The following is a 17597-nucleotide window of genomic DNA, read 5'->3' on the forward strand; positions in this document are numbered from 1 at the left end:
CAGACACCCGAGGCCTAGGAGGTTTGCGAGCCTCTTTCCCCAGACCATTTGCTGAGTGGAGTGTGTTCTTGAGTAATACAGCCGAGTGCCAAATAGGAGTCTGGGTGGAAAAAAAAGTTGCAACATCACCATTTTGTTGAGGTCTAAAGAGAGCTGCAAATGGAAATGATATCTCTATAAAAAGAGAAGTTGTCCACTCAAAGGAATAATATTCAACACTAAAAAGAAATGAGCTATCAAGCCATGAAAAAATAGAGAGGAAACTTAAATGCATATTACTAAGTGAAAGAAGCCAATCTGAGAAGGCTACCTATTATAAGATTCCAACTATATGCTATCCTGGAAAAGATAAAACAATGGAGACAGAAGAATGATCAGTGGTTGCCAGGGGTAATGGGGGGAGGGATGAATAGGCATAGCACAGAGGATTTTTAGGGCAGGGAAAATACTACTCTTCATGATACCATAATGATGGATACCTGTCATTACACATTATACAATGTATTTGAATACACCATCCAAACCCATAGAAGGTACAACATCAAGAGTGAACCATAAAGTAAACTGTGAACTTCCGGTGACTATGATGAATCAATGTAGGTTCATCAGTTTTAACAAATGTATCAGTCTGGTAGGGGATGCTGATAATGGGGAGGCTGTTCATGAATGGAGGTTGGAGAGAGATGGGAAATCTCTGTACCTTCCACTTGATTTTTCTGTGAACTTATAACTACTCTAAAAAAATATGAAACCAAAAAAACCCTTCTTAATTTAAAAGAGAGAGAACTGAAAACTGGGGAAGAAGAGCTCTTACTAGGAATTTTGATTCAGCTCAGATACCTAGAGTTGAAACAGAAGGAAAACCTAACAGATAATTGCCAAAGTAACCTGCATAGTTTTTCATGCATCAATACTGCCACCTGCTGCCAGATGGAGAGATAGGACTTAACTACCTATTGCTTTTTACTAGGTTTTCTGATTCTCAGGTTTGGTTAAAGCAGACCTTTGAATAAAAGGAATAAAAATAAAATAAAATATTCTCTGTTGCTTATCATTTGTTGTTACAAAATTGCTTGAAGGCAATTTTGTGGACCGACCCTTTAAAATGCACATAAAAACCTTGAATATCCCTTGTGGTCTTCCATGAACGTTTCAAATAGCTGCAATTTGTAACAACAGTTACACAACTTGTACTTTTCCACTTCTTTTCAAAGTTATTTGATAATAGCAGGGAGTCCCTCCAAGTATAATATTGTCTTAATTATAAGCTCATGAAGATTGATAGGGTTTAGTGAGCAAAACAATAAAATTCAGCATGTGTAATTTTTTAAGAGTAAAATGTGCCAACAAGCACACCATAAGCACATCCTAGTTCTATTAAGATTATTCAGCTGTTGCTTTTATCTCTGTGCTGCAAGCCAGAACAGACCGATGGGTCTCTCACAGTGGATGTTGGATGGATTCTGTTGCTTTATCCATAACAAGATCCAAGTCTGTTAGATAATCTTTAATTTGAGAACAGAATTTTACTTTGATTTCCACACAGATGAATTAATGATAATTAATTAATTATGGCGCTCCTTTTGAATATAACTATTCTCTCTCAAAAAGAAGCAAATGAAGTTAAGGAAAACCTGCCCTTAAATTGAAAAACACCTGATAAACGATTTCTCTTCGGATTCTGTATGTCCTGCCATGTCGGCTGACCTTTTCACATCGTGGTGGCCTCACTCAATCTTCTTATCTATTGATTGAGACTCCTTCCTCTTCTATGAGTCTTTTTTATAGATAGTCATTTTTAAAAATAATTGAGAAGCTGCAAAGGATGTTGGAAATTTCCAGAAAAACTGTAAAATGAGTAACCCTATTAATGTCTGCTAAATGGCCTTGAACTGTTTCCTAAATGATCTCTAAGAGATCATTTAAACTTAAGCAATCTGTTATTCAATGCTCCCCTGAGGAAAAAAATCAATATCCTGCATCTGATGACTTCTGCAACCATCAGAAAGAGTTCCCATAAAGAGAAACTGCCACAGGAGCATAACTATTGTTCCTGCAATCATAAAAAAAAAAAAAAAAGCAGAAATGATGTCCCCTCTTAGATGATGATCTAAATAGAAGATGGTTAATCCTGCACTCATTGTGAAGAGACATACAATAATCCCCATCAACAATTTGTGTATGTCTAGAGAAAGTCAGCATAGTATCAGTAGAAATCACTAATTTTAACTGAGCACCAGGAATGATGCACAATCTGGAGTAATCATTAATGCATTCTTAAAAATAGGTTATTGTAAATCCCATTCTACAGATGTTCAAGCAGACATTGAGAAGTATTAAATAAAATATCCAAGTCTATATCTTTAATAAGTGACAAGCCAGAATTTGCACTCAGGTCCGTCTGATTGCAAAGTTCATTTTTTCCCATTGTGATGCACCATTTCCATTTATAAACTTCAACACAATCTGATATGGAAGTTAGCAAATTTTTTAACACATGCCTAGTTACATAAAAGCAATAATAGTCATACAAAAGGGCTTTTGAGAGATCCAGGCTATGGGACTGTCCATGTGAGAAGGTCTTTTCCTTGTCATCTCAGTGGGCATTCAAAAATCCCTGACTGTGGAAAGCACACACACACACACACACACACACACACACACACACACCACACATACACACACAACACACACTATACAAACACACACACACACAACACACACATACACAAACACACACAACACACACCCTTACACTCAGACACACAATGCACAGGACACACAGCACACACACACACACACACACACACACACACACACACTGCTTTTATTCCAATATCATAAATAAACTTTAAAATCACCTTTGAGGTGAAAATACATCCTGGAAGAGGTATTATCACAGTTATGAATTTGAACTATCAGGTAGATGATGTACCTTGAAACCTGCCCTGTCTGAAGAAGTCTTTGTGGCCAAGATAAGCAAATGTGCTGCAAACATTAAAAAGGGGATGAGAGAATATTATGAACAGCCAGTAAATTTGCAAACTCAATGAACTTAAATGAAATGGATAAACACCATGAAAAAAAAGATAACCAAAACTGACTGTGTCTTTACAAACCCTGTTACAAAAAACAAAACAAAACAAAACAAAAAAACTTAGGCCCAGATAGGTTCATTGATGTAGTATTCAATCAAACCATAAAGAATAAATAATATCTATCTTATTTAGACTCTTTCTGAAATTCAAAGAAAAGATAATATTACAATGAATTTTAATGAAGTCAGTAACCCTGATAAAGACATGAGAACAAAAGAAAACCACTGACCAAATATCTCACATGAATAGAGATGAAAATTCCCCAAAATATATATATCAAACCAAATCCAACAATAAATAAAAGGATAATAAATTTTGCTCAAAAAAGCAGATTTATTCCAGCAATGCAGTAATGGTTTAACATTTAAAAACATCAATCAAGGTAATTTATCATATTAACAGAAAAAACTATGATCATGTCAATAGAGAAAGGAAAAGCATTTGAAAACTTTAACACCCTTGCATGTAAATTAGTAATAGAGAGAATCTTTCTCAACCTGATAAAAGGCATCCATGAAAAGTCTTTAAGGTACCATCCTACTTAACATGAAAGATGAACACTTTCTTCTAAGATTGGTAACAAGCCAACAAAGATTTCTCTCAACACTCCTACTCAATATTGTACTGGAGATCCTAACCAGTACAGGAAGAAAAGAAAAATAAATAAAAGGCATATAGATTGCTTCTATTGAGAAGACATTATTGCTTATGAAGAAAGTCTTAAGGAATCTACAAAAATGCCACTAGAACTAAACATATGAATTTAGCAATATGTAGGACCCTAAATCAATAAACAAAATCAACTGTATTTCTATATATTAGCAATAAATGATTCTAAATTTAAATTGAAAATAACACATTTCAATAGCAAAACATGTATTCTAAGAATATATTTAACAAAATGTGGACAAATTATGTGTACTTAAATTATGAAAATTGCTAAGAGCTACTAAAGAAGACCTAAATAAATGAGGAGATATACCATGTTCATGGATTATAAGATTTAATATTGTTAATATGTCAATTTCCCCAAATTGATCTATAGATTTAATGCAATAAATCTCATTCAAAATAATAGCAATCTTTTAACTTTATCACTCCCTGACAACTTTTTTTCCCACCTTGGTACTTCTCTCTTAGAATTTAGATGCACATTCTAAGTTCTTATGATCAGGATCATAACTATTTTGTCTCGTAGCAAGAGAATTTACATTTTTATTATTTCAATCACTTAAAATGCTATGAGGCTTGCTTTATAGACTATTATAAGATGTAACCTGAAGACTATTCCATGTGCATTTGAGATGAATATGTATTCTGCTACTTTTGAAGAGGTACCGCATAGATATATTAGGTTTAGTTGGTTGATAGTTTTCTTCAAGTCTTCTATGTCATTGTTAATGTTCTGCCTAGTTTTTCTATCCATGACTGAAAGATGAGTGTTGAAGTTTTCAATTATTAATATTGAATTGTCTGTTTCTCCACCTAAATCTTCTAGTTGTTGCTTCCTGTACTGTGGACTTCAGTTGTTAACTGCATATAGGTTTAGCATTTTTATATCTTCTTGATGGAATGATTTATCATTTGAAATATCCCTCTTTACCCATAGTAACACTTTTTATTAACGTTTCTTTTGTCTGATATTAGTAGAGCTACTTCAGCTTTCCTTTGGTTACTGTTTGCATAGTACCTCTTTTTCATTATTTTACATTTAATCTATTTGTGTCTTTGAATATGAGGTGTGCTTTTTGTAGACATCATACAGTTGAATCAGGTTTTTTTTGCTTGTTTGTTGTTTGTTTTATCTATTCTGCCAACCTCTAGAGTGTTTCATTCATTTACATTTAATGTAACTATTGAGAAGGTGTAATTTACATGTCTCCCTTTGCTGTTTGTTTATATATGTGTGCATATATATATATATATATATATAGTTTCTATTTTGTTCCTCTATTCCTCCATTGCTTCTTTATTTTGTGCTAAACAGATATTTTCTAGTATAGCATTTTATTTCTGTTGTTGTTTTTTTCTGAGTTATTTTTTTAGTGGTTGCCCTGAGGATTATAATTAACAACTTAATCTGTTTAGATTAATGCCAACTTAATTTCAATAGTATACAAAATCTTTGCTTCAATATAGCTTCATTCTCTCCTCCTTTCTTTGAATTACATCTTTATACATTATAAGATGAAGATTCACAGTTTTATAATTATTGCTTTACAATATTATCTCAAGTCAAATAGGAGAAGAAAAGAATTTCAAACAAAAATATATTTATACTCTCTTCTATATTTACCTACATAGTTACTTTTATCTCTCTGTGTGAACTTGTGTTACTGCCATTTGATTCTGCCTCTGCAATTACAATTTGCTGTTTATTTTCTCATACTAAACTGACTTGTTATCATCTAATGTTAATTATTTTAAGTTCTTTTTGAAGAATGTTGAAGAATAAAGGGCAGTAGATGAGCATGTGATAAAAATTGGAACAAGGAAGTTCTTTCAAAGTTTTAGTCTTTGGAAAATTGAAATTTAGCTCCAGACTCAAGTATCAGTACAGTTCATCCCCAGCTCCTCACACAGTCCCAGACACATAGTAGGTGGTCAATAAATATTTGTGGAATGAATTAATGTGAGTTCATATAATGAGTAAGATTGAAGTGTTGAATTATTTGAGAGTTAGAACTGAAAAAATTCTGTCAGGTACAAAAGAGTTAAGATTTAGTGAGCCTTAAAAAGAGGAGTTCTAGAGAAGATCCTGTAGAATTTCCAGACTGAATGAGTTCTCTGAGACACATTGTCAAATAAAGAGAATATTTAAGTCTTTGATTAGAACAAAACATTGGACAATTCTTTTCATTGTAACCAAGCAGGACCCTATGGGGCCTTCTAGGGACAGGCCTTTCCCCCATATCCTGAGTTGTTTTACAGATGTGAAAAACCCCCACCAAATGGAAGAAGTTAACTACTTGATAATCATGAGCACATAGCCCCAGGCCTCCTGGATTCTTTGGATAAGGACTGTAATGTTAAGCTTTGTGACACCACCCTGTTACCTTACCATCAGCCAATCAGAGAATTGTACATAAGCTGATCACATACACTGCGACACCCCTCCCTCACCTGGCTTTTAAAAATGTTTTGCTTCAGGGAGTTCAGGGGCTTTATAGGCCATGAGCCACCCATCTCCTTCCATGGCCTTGCCATAAACTTTCTCTGCTCCAAACTCCAAAGTTTCGGTTTGTTCCACCTCACTGTGCATGAGGCTAATGAACTTGCACTAACATAGGTTTAAAATTCTTGAGAAAGTCAGACAAGGACAGACATTTTGCTCATTAATAATCTTACACTTAGATATTTCAAAGAATGTAACAGATTCCCTGCATCTCTGTAATTTTAAGCAAATAAGACAGTCCCTCTGTTTGATGGCTCACTTGATGTAGACTATGGCATACATAATGCCTTGGAACTCTGTTTAGAGACATTAACAGTTGGAATTTGATAGTTGCTCAAGCAGAATTCTACATAATCACCATTTGGGGTTAATTTACTTTATTGTGGCTGTTAAAGTGAACTCAGATGAACTTGCTGTTTTCTATTGCAATCTGTCTGTAAATGTTTTTAGTTTCACAGCCCAAGCATTTTACTGCAAATCTTCTGGATCATGTGGCTTGTACTAACCAGGACAATTCATCAAAAGAATGTGGATTATTTCTAAGCCTGCAATACAATTTTGAGCTTACTTTAGAGTTTCAGAAATGGAGAACTATAAGCTTAAATAATGAAGAAGTAAACTGGTTGAGATTTGGTAGTTATCTAATTATTTAACAAACATTTTTTGAATACTTTTTTGTGCAAGGTAACATGTTAAGTGTTGGGAAGATGATGATGAACGAGACAGATTTATGTACACCCAAGAAATTTTAAAGTTATGTCATTCTGTAAATAAATGAATAAGCAAATATAAGCATTTCTTATGTTTAATGCACACTACCCAGTAAAAATATGGAAGTAGGAAATGCACTTAACACTGAATATTCTTAGTCAAAATATCAATCTAAATTATCTTTATGCCTACATGCTCATCAAAGTTTTATCTTCTTCAAGAATTTTTCAAATTCTAATTTTTCTATGAACTTTGTTCTGAGTAACTGAGCAATGGATTCCTCTCTTTCCTCTTCTATCTAAACTTTCCCAGCACTTTCTCTTATTCTTCCACTAAATTTTTTCTTAGAAAGTATTTATCAAGCAACTGATATGTGCTATGCATGTACTAGGTGGAGGGCTACAAGATCAAGGCTAGTGTGTACTGTCTCCATCTTAGTAGATTAGAGCAGACAGACAAATAAAAAGTCATTTTCATGTTACTTAAAAGTATTATGAAAGAGATCTATCTAAGAAAGTAGTCACAAACATCAATTCAACACATGCTTATTATTTTAGAAATATAAGCAGAATGAGGTGAAAGCCTAAATAACAGCATATACTATTATGATATTTTATTTAATGAGCACTTTCCATGCTTGAGGCACTTGAATTAATTCATCTAATAAGTGTGAGGTAGATGCTATGCACCCCTGCTTGGCACAGAAATTTAAGTAATTGACAAAACTCCCACATCTGTTAAATGGCAGGGTTAGAATTTAAACTCATGCAGTCAGGACCTTGAGTCTGTGTTTTTGACTTCTGTATTATATCAGTTCTGGTCATTCACTCCCACTGGCCAGGTGGAGATTGTTAAGGAAACTATCCCTACGATGTGGAAAATCACCACTCATGGTTTACAGTGATACACATTTGTTATTTTAGTTACAAAGACTGGGGAACAGAATGCATTTATAAGGTCAGAAAAGAAGTGACTTCTTTACAAAAATAGAGGAAACAAAAACATTTGGAATTATGAGACATACGGGGTTGATTGCTCATATACAAGAAGTAAAAGATGATCTTGAAAATCGCTTTGAATAACAAGGGTTGAAGAAGACCCAGATTAAGACTCATCCTCAGACAAAAACCAAATAAAAGGTTTATGAAATCCTTTAAATGAGTAAAGTGGCCCAGTAAATTCTTTCAGTTGGATAAAATATGTCAGAACAAACAGACTAAGTGTGTGGCTTTCCACAAGCCTGATAAGCTCAAAATACTGGCAATAAATTTAGGAAAAAAGAGATACATTTCTGAGAAATGTGGCATTTTAAGATACAATTTACAAGTACAAGAAGCTGAGTTATATTCTTTGTCTGTACCTTTACATGTTCGTCAATTTCCTTAGAGTCATCATGATTCAGCTTAAATGTCTCCTGGTCTGAATTAGATCCACCTCCACTAAGCTTTTCTCTGATCCCCTTTGCTTATATTTTTTAAGGTGATTTTTGCCCTGGAACTGTTTCCTTCCTCTAGACTATGAATTCACCAATGACACAGACTAGAACATTTAGCTTTTTATCAGACATGCATGCAAAAGTAATATAAATATTTGATGAATGAATAACTGAGTGAATGAATACATTCACTGAGTTAATAAATGAGTGAATGAATACATAGCAAAATTATCTAACATTTCAGTACAAATTAGCATAAACAATTTTTAAAATTCTCAATTCTGCTTGACTCTTCTACTGTTCTGAAAAAAAAATAAGATCTTTGAAGTTGGAGATTTAACCCTATAATAAAAATGTATTACATACATCTCATCAAAAATGTATTACATACATCTTTACTTACAGTTTCAGGAAACTTTAAAGGAATTTATTTCTCATAAAAAGTAAAATTTACAATATTATTCCTAGACAAAAATCAAGTCGATTAATCACAGAGGTTTAAAATTTAGTCATTAAGGCAGTTCATAAATAACATTCCCTAAATATCACCCTAAAAAATGCCTAGACATATGTTCATGACTAAGGCCTCATTATTTTAGAAGAACACACAATCCTTTGCTAAGCATATTATATTGGTTCAATTCACTCTTAAATTTTGTTTTTAAGGACATCCTAAGGAAAACACAAGAAAGTTATTTGAAATTACTTACCTGTCGGCACCAGAGTTTACGAAATATTTGCAGATAGGCCAACACCATAAGACACAGTGGTGCCATGTAGGTCACCAGAAAGAAACAGATGTGATACATCTTGGGGTAAATTTCACCTGGAATGAAAGTTAAAATAATAAAATATTATAATTCATAGACTTTTTAAAAGTACATCTGTCAATGTTTTGCCTTCAAAATTACCTTCTATATGATTTTACTGTTATGTTATATACACAAAAGGGAAAAATGATTTATAATATTAACTACTTACATTTAAGTACTAAATGCAAAGTCTTAATGTCATGTAATCTACTCAGAGAGGAAGAACAATTAGCCATTTCTTAATTTGTGTTACTACAGTCTTTCCAGTCAAGTATTCATTTATCAAAAAGCCTTTTTTTCTCTTAATTACATCTGTTTAATCAATAAAAATTAATTTGGATTGTCCAATACTTGGATTTGCAAGGAGGGACATTACTCAATCAAAACTTAATTGCTAATGTTTTTGTTAAAATGGAAAAAGACAGTAAACTAAGTTGATTCCTCTTCATTTCTCTCTTGAGAGATGAGAAAATATTCCCAGTTGTATCTCCAAATATGAATTCAGAAAGGTTTTTGAAAACTAAAACAGCAAACATTTGATAATGATTATTTTTATTGACCTACTAGGACATATACAAAATTCCTCTTTAAGTAAGTTGTGCACGTGTGTTAATGCATGTACTTTTAATAAAAATGAGATTTTTAGGGTTCTTTAAAATTAGATTTCAAACCAATATGGGTATTTTCTTTTTTTTGATATCCATCTTACTTATCAGGCATAAGCACATATAGGATTGTAGTGATTGCTTATTTGTCATTAATTCTATGTGCACAGGTAATACATATCACAGATTAGAGCATTTATAAGGAGTCCATCAATTGGCACTGTGGCTTAATATTAATTTTTAATTTTTCTAAAATATATCCATTACTGACTTTTAAAACACTTTAAGGGATATTTCCCTTTAACTAGTATTTGAATATATCACACTGATCAAGCTGCTTTTACTTAAATGTAAAACAAGAAACAATATATCCTAAATGGATACCATAGACATTAAATGCCAATAATTTGATACAATTCTAACTAAATGCTAATAAAACAAAGGTTTTTTTTTAAATTCTAAAAATTACATAACTTATTTTGACTTTGATATTGGCAATGGGATTTGTTCTACACTATTATGGAAGGATGATGCTATCACTTTCATGGATTTTATTATTTTCGTTACTTCAGAAAATATGTAGAAGCATGAAGACTCGGTTATGTGGTCAAACGTGGTAAGAGCAATTTATACTGAGGATTAACCAATAATGATTATGATGATGACCATAATGACTGATAACAATTATTGAACATTCATTGAATTCTTACTGAATATATTTTCAACATATCAACATATCCTCATATCAATATGTGATACGTATTACCTGTGCACATAAAATTAATGATAAATAAGCAATCACTACAATCCTATATGTGCTTATCCCTGATAAGTAAGATGGATATCAAAAAAAGAAAATACCCATATTGGTTTGACATCTAAGTTTAAAGAACCCTAAAAATCTCATTTTTATTAAAAGTACATGCATTAACACACATGCACAACTTACTTAGAGAGGAATTTTGTATATGTTCTAGTAAGTCAACATATCCTCCACAGTATTGATTTCATAGTCTTGTCTTCTAGAGTTTAATATTCTTCTTATTTTTACTCCTAAAACTGTCTTCTTTCTCAGACAGATGTTTTTCTCCACTACAATCTTTAGAGCACACAGCAGGGTGTGTGTGCTACCAGGAGGTCTAAAAGACCAATTTGATGTGTCATTTTTAGCTTCTCTGGGGCCCAGGTGGCTCACATCTAGCTCATCAGCTTCAGTTTCTAACTTCCTTTCAAGTTTGTCCTGCAAAACAAGCCAGTTACATAAAAAGTGATAGAATCTGAGCAGCCTGACTGGAGGAATAGCAAACAGTCTTTCCCTTTGAAGTGCCGCAGCTTAAAGTGCCATGCAGCATTTGCAGAGCCAATTTCAAAGGAGCTGGAGAGTGACCTCGGCACTTCCCAGGCACCTGAGTGGCTTTGAACTTCTATTTGTTTTGAAGAAAATGTCGTATAAGCTTCCCACAAAAAAAATATACCTTTAAAGCTTACATACCTGTGAATCCCTGATGTCTGCATCAGACAATTAAATTGAGTGAGTGGAGAAAGGTAGATTTGGTAGGTCATTTATTTTTAAACTGCAGAGATGGATACCATCGCTGTGATAACAGTCTGGAGTTTTAGACGGGAAAGAAAGCTCATTCTGCAACCAGTATATTTATAAATAGTTAGAAAAATATGTAATTGGCTGGTAAATGCATATTATGATAATGAACACCAACATAGAGAAAAATTGATCAAGCAAAATTACACTTGCAGGCTAAGATAGATTGTTTTAATAAAGAGATTATTATAGATAATTGGGGAAACATGATCGTCTTAGATTCCTCATTTCATGCTTAGAGTCTAAGCTAATTGAAAACCCAGAAATGCCATTGAAAGTTTAAATTATATGTGTTGAAACTATCTTTGAAGTTTCTCTACACTTGATAAGCAATATATTTAATATATTTTAAGACATATGTCTAGACAGTAGCTACATGAAATTTGTTCACTTAAGCATTCCCTAAATTAGAAAACAGCATTTTAAAGATTGACAACCGTTAAAATTTCGTGTCTCTACTCAACGGATGAATAGGCATAATCTGCATACATTATTGTATGTATATCAAACCAACAAATAAGGAGTAAATATGGATCTTTCTTTAGTCTTTGAAATCAGAGATTAAAGAAAAATGTCAGGTATTAGATAGATAAAGCTTAACTTCTCTTAGGTGAGTTAAGGTCCATTGTTGAGTGAACATGTTAATATAATTACCTAAAAATGACAAACATTTTCTCCTTCATGTTACACCTCTCAAGGATTCAATGGAAAATTAAGTTAAATATAATTTTCCAAATATTCAATTTGGAGAGTCTTTTCCAAGTTCATGTATCCATAAAAGTTTATCTGAATCTGTAATATATTTTATTATCTTCTCCCTAATAAGTGTTTTCAATAAATGTTCCTATTAATAAACACACATATGTATATACTTTCCAAATCTCATAATAGGCCAGATACCATAATTAGCTTGAATATAAGGAAGGGCTCCACTATTATTATTATTTTTCAGACCACCAAAGAATAATTTGGCAGTACAATCCAAGAGGAGGGAGATTATAAATCCCCGGCATCCAAAACAATGTTTGACAAACAGTACATGCTCATTAAAAGTTGGATGAATTACTAGTAAAACATATCTTGGATTGAGTGGGAAAAGACAGTTAATTTCTTCCAATAGGATCTAACCTGTGAAACTATGCATTTACAAACCAAGCAATCAAGAAAGTATGGTTATAATTCTGGAAGAATTTTAAACTTTCAGAAGTGTGAATGGATGTGATTGATGCAAACAGTAAGCATACACAAAAACATAAACATCATTAAAATAAATATTAACACATTTTATTTGTTTTTGAGTGTCAAGTGTGTCTGCCAAGAACTGAATAGTTTGTGGTCTTTTTTTGAACAAGCCATAGGCAATGATCAACATAATGAGTTGCAGAAGTAATGTATCCATAAAATATTACATATTTGTGGTCTTATTTCCAGTAAGACGGAGTTCTCAGTTATTTTGCACCATGAGCGAGACAGCATTTGCAAGACTTTCCCAAAAGTTATTTGATAGATATGAATCAAGTGACCACATAGTTTACTGACTCTTTCCACATTGTAATATTGGTTGTAGGACCATAATGATATCTCTGTTTACTTTTATAACCAAATCATTGATTTAACTTAGGATAAAGATAAGAAATCAGTTTATGAGTTAATAGCAAATAAAAGATATTTCACAACAAATTTTTTAAAAATGGGACTAAATGGACTTTCAAAAGGTTTGAACTTTAGAGAGCTAACCCTGTAAAATATAATTGTCTATGGTGATTTTAAGTTGTGACTATCACATATATGTCCAAGCTTTAAAATTTTAAGTTAAACCTAGATTTATAAATAACTTATATTAACAAAGCTTATGCTAATGTAAAAATCATTAAAATAAACTAAATGTCTAATGAGCAGAATAATAAGAACCTGCTTTTAATTTTTCATATTCTTCTTAAGAACATGAAGTTATTGATAATTTCATTTAATATACGAAAAAGTAATGTCACAGATTTTATTGCTTGATTTTGTGGATGATCAACTCAATTCAGCATCACTTAGCTTTTAAAATCATTTTAAGTAATTTTATGCTAATATAAAATCACTTTCAAATAGCTTTCCTAAATGACTTCTGAAGACTGAGTTTAGATTTTTAGGTATTTGACAATAATTTCTTTTTTTAAGGAAAATATCCCTTCTATAGTTAAGTAATAAAATGTGAGAGGTTGGGATGCCTTTTATATATTTATATCTGTTGCTCAAAGTTAATTAGAAAATGATGCAGCTATTTATTTAATCATGATGACTAACAGGATTCCCTAGTTCTGCAATCCTTTTGCTCATGGGAGTTAATGCAACTTGATCATTCAGGGCAACACTAAAAAAAGGACAAGTTTATAAAATCAGTCCACAGACTTATAAATGAAATTAATTACCCAAATACTTTAGAGAAAATACTACTGACACATATTGAATAATAGGTGGGAATTTTAATCTAATTACCATCTCCGTAAACTTAAAGAATCCCAGCTTGTGAGTTGGAAGCTTCTGAAAGCAGCTCTTTTGCACCTTTCCTGTTTGCCCATTTCTGTTCCCCTCTAACCTTAAAGAATCTAATTATAGGAATGAGATCACTAGGCAATTGAAACTAACTCCTGACTTATGCTCTCCTGAACACACACGGTGCCTTGTCTAACCTGTGGATTCTTTACCTAGATTAAAAGAAGTAAGAATGAAGAATTAAATAGTTAAAGAATGACTAGCTCTCTACCCCCAACAGCCCCCTTAGCAATCCTGCAGGCAGCCCACATGGGCAAGATAAAGAAGAGAGAGTCAGCCAGCCTACACTCAACGGAGAATGATGCAGAATCCAAATTCCTGCCTAGATGATACACTGAGATTCTTCCCCCTTTTTTCCCTTCAAAAACTGTCAGGGCTGAGCAGAATCTTTGGAGGTGGTCTCAGGACATGAGTCCACCTTCTCCCCAGATTGCCAGCTTTTCTGATTAACACACCTTTCCTTTCTACTGACACTTGCCTCTTGAGTATTGACTTCTGAGTGACGAGCAGCCAAACCCGGGTTTGGTAACACTTATATTTAAATGTGCTTCATAATACTGAGCAAATAATTTAATTTATGGTTCAGTTTCATCATGATTAACTAAGCATTCTGATCAAGAGATCTTTAGGCTCTTTTCCAAATATAACTCATTGCATAGGAATTAGATAATAATAAGAGATATGTCATATTTGGCTCCCAGCCCACCTTTTCCCAAACACAGTTCTTTAGACTGCATTCCAGAAGCTACAAGTTTGGACTCTCTTCCTTTCTTCTTCAAGGAATGGTGCCCATTGTGTGAGTTTTCCTGCTTCCTAGGACACCCTTTTCCCTCTTCCTTGTCTGGAAAAGCCCTGCTCATTTTTTTTTTTTTTGGTAGATTATCATCATTTAATTGGCCAAATTATTAAATTGTACATTGAAAGAGAATCACACTCATGCTAGTGAATCTCCACATTTTTAAAGTCTTTCTTAAACTGAAAATAAGTGAGATACTTAAACATTAAGGCATAGTCAAATCAAAAGGCAAAACAAGTTCATTCTGAGAGAACAGAGTTCAAACCCTGAGCAAATGAACTGCCCCTTGAGCTTCCTCCCTGCTCATCTTTAATGCTTTGCTGAAATGTTAGCAGGTCCTTATAAACTGTTCACATGGCCAGGACTGAGTCTGTCCTCTCACTTGTGCTCCTAGCACTTTGTATATAAGTATATTAAAATACTAATCACACTATAAACCTTTATTTATTTGCATTTCAGCCTCATTATATACAACGGGTTCCCTTGGGCAGAGTCTATTTCTCTTCAGGTTGGCACAATTTCTGGCATATCCTAAATACTCAAGATGTTGTTTGAACATTAAATAAATGGGACCGAAAACACTTAAGAAATATTTCTATCATTCTAGAACTTTCTACTCATTTTGGTTTTGTCTTCATTGTTAATGGGGAAACTTGGGAAAAACTGAAGAAAATACAGAAAGAAATACAGCAAAAGAATTGCAATTGAAAGGAAGGATAAATCTCAATTTTTAAAAGGAGTATTTAATATTTACATTAATAGATAAAGCAAATTTTGAAATTTTAATTATTATAGGTCTTTGGATAACATATGGAATAATCTCAGTGTCTTTTGAGTTTTATCTTGCTGCAGTGGAAACATATGCCTAATTTTTCAGTTCCTGATTTTCCTCTTTTCAGTGTTCCAATAAAAGAATCAAGGTAGGAATTAACATGAATTCAGAGATTCATATGCTTGAAAATACCAGGAACAAATACCATGAACAATCCTTGGCGTGCACTGCCTCTGTTGATACATCTTTCCAGTAAACAAATGCTTTCCTAATGTTTACAGTTTAAATATGAGCCATTGTAATATATTTACCCAGAAGAGAACAGATTGTTTCCTTTAAATTCCGTGTGATAATTTTGTAACTAGTGTTGAAATGCAGGATTATTTTATTTTCTTTCATCCTTTGCTGTGTCCAGATTTGTGCCACCACTAGGCATTGATAAAGGTGTTTCCACTATTACAGGAAAACCTCAAAGACTGTTGCTGAGAGTTTTGAACCAAAGGAGCATAAGGCCTCCTAACTTGATTGTTTAAATTTAACCACTGAACATATCAGATGGGAAACCAAAAAAGATTCATAATTTCATAATTACTGTAATTCTTAAGTCAGAAAATAATTATGCTAGTGATAAAATGTATCAGTTTACTATATTATGAATAGAGAAAACGTGTGTAGCTAATCTGACTCAGAGAACAGCATAGGTCTACGGGCAAGACATCCATGTTCCCAGGCCAGACATGGTTTTAAAATGAAAAATCCAGTTGTATTTGAAGCCCATTAGGGAACGTGACACCTGAGACAATACTATGTTCTACCATGTCATAAAATAAACGATATTAACAAATGCCAATAAAATACACGAGGCCAGCTTTACAAGGGCTATGCAAATTAGATTTTCAATTTGCAGCTGTCATATAAATGCAAGGGCCACAATGGACTTACCGCCCCAGTGCTCATCACAGACTGTAAAGAGAGTGGTTTTATTGGCTAAGCCAGGGAGCATGGTGCTGCACTCCATGACGATGGCCTGAGGGATCATTATGATGCAGGACACGATCCAGATGATGACGATGCTGTTCCGGGCCCGCTTGGCTGTGCTCTTAAACATCAAAGGGTGACAGATCGCATACCACCGATCCAAGGCAATGCAGCTCAGTGTGAGGACAGACACAGACACTGACACGGTCTAGAGAGGAAAAGAAGGTAGTACAAGGGAAGCACCGGGTGTTACATGGACCACTCTCAGTACTTTTACCCTGTCAGAAACATAGGCACACAGATAAGCAGATTCAAAGTTGTCAAAAAACATTTCACGCAAGTGCTTTCTATTAAAAAAAGAAAAAACTCTGCCAAAAAATCATATTAGAAATGTATCAGGGAAAAGAATACCTTTTTTCCATTAAACATAAAGATGTCCTATACAAGCCTTGCAATCTTTTTTTATGCTAAATGTTTTAATCTATAATATGGCATTCTTTAAATAATGACAATCATGATTTTGTCTTGAAATTTTTCTATTGATGGGGAAATCTTATCTTGGAATGAAAAAATAGTAAAATATATATGTTTAGTCTGAAATGGAAAATTCTCTGTCACTTATAGAGAATAATACAATGACATGTATTTCGTTTAAATTATCATACAAGAATCTGGTTGAAATTGCATTTAATTAGTATTTTTGAATTATAGGTATCTCATTTCCTATTTTTAAATAATCAAGGTTATTTGTACATTAGTTCATTTCCAACATGTTACACCCAAAGAAAGGCATGAGTCACGATAAAAAATAATTCTCTATATGAATCTCCTTACCATAGTTTGCTCATTGCTGGAATAAGCAACCTGCCTCTAAAATTGAAATAGGTTCACCCAATCCAGATTTCTATATAATAGCACCACAAACAATACTTTAACTTGGAACTTTAAGAAAATAGTAAAGAAACATGTCAAGCATGCTTATCCCCACATGATCAGTTTATGTAATTATATTTAGTGTATTCTATACTGGATGATTGGACCATTGGTTCTGACAAAATCAATTATCTCAAAACT

At 33.2% G+C, this 17597-nt stretch overlaps 1 protein-coding gene across 1 annotated transcript in view; it reads right to left on the bottom strand.

Moving 5' to 3' along the window:
- The window catches only part of HCRTR2 (hypocretin receptor 2), a gene marked incomplete at both ends in the record, with an annotated part of 122273 nt that overhangs the window by 8874 nt on the left and 95802 nt on the right, over window positions 1-17597 (bottom strand). Inside the window, 2 exons of the mRNA XM_082848399.1 lie at window positions 9130-9245; window positions 16488-16731. Coding sequence (XP_082704525.1) covers window positions 9130-9245; window positions 16488-16731 — 360 coding nt within the window. The remainder of the gene's footprint in view (window positions 1-9129; window positions 9246-16487; window positions 16732-17597) is intronic.

The sequence above is a fragment of the Leucopleurus acutus genome, assembly GCF_964270905.1.
Source record: "Leucopleurus acutus genome assembly, chromosome: 10".
Lineage (NCBI taxonomy): Eukaryota > Metazoa > Chordata > Mammalia > Artiodactyla > Delphinidae > Leucopleurus > Leucopleurus acutus.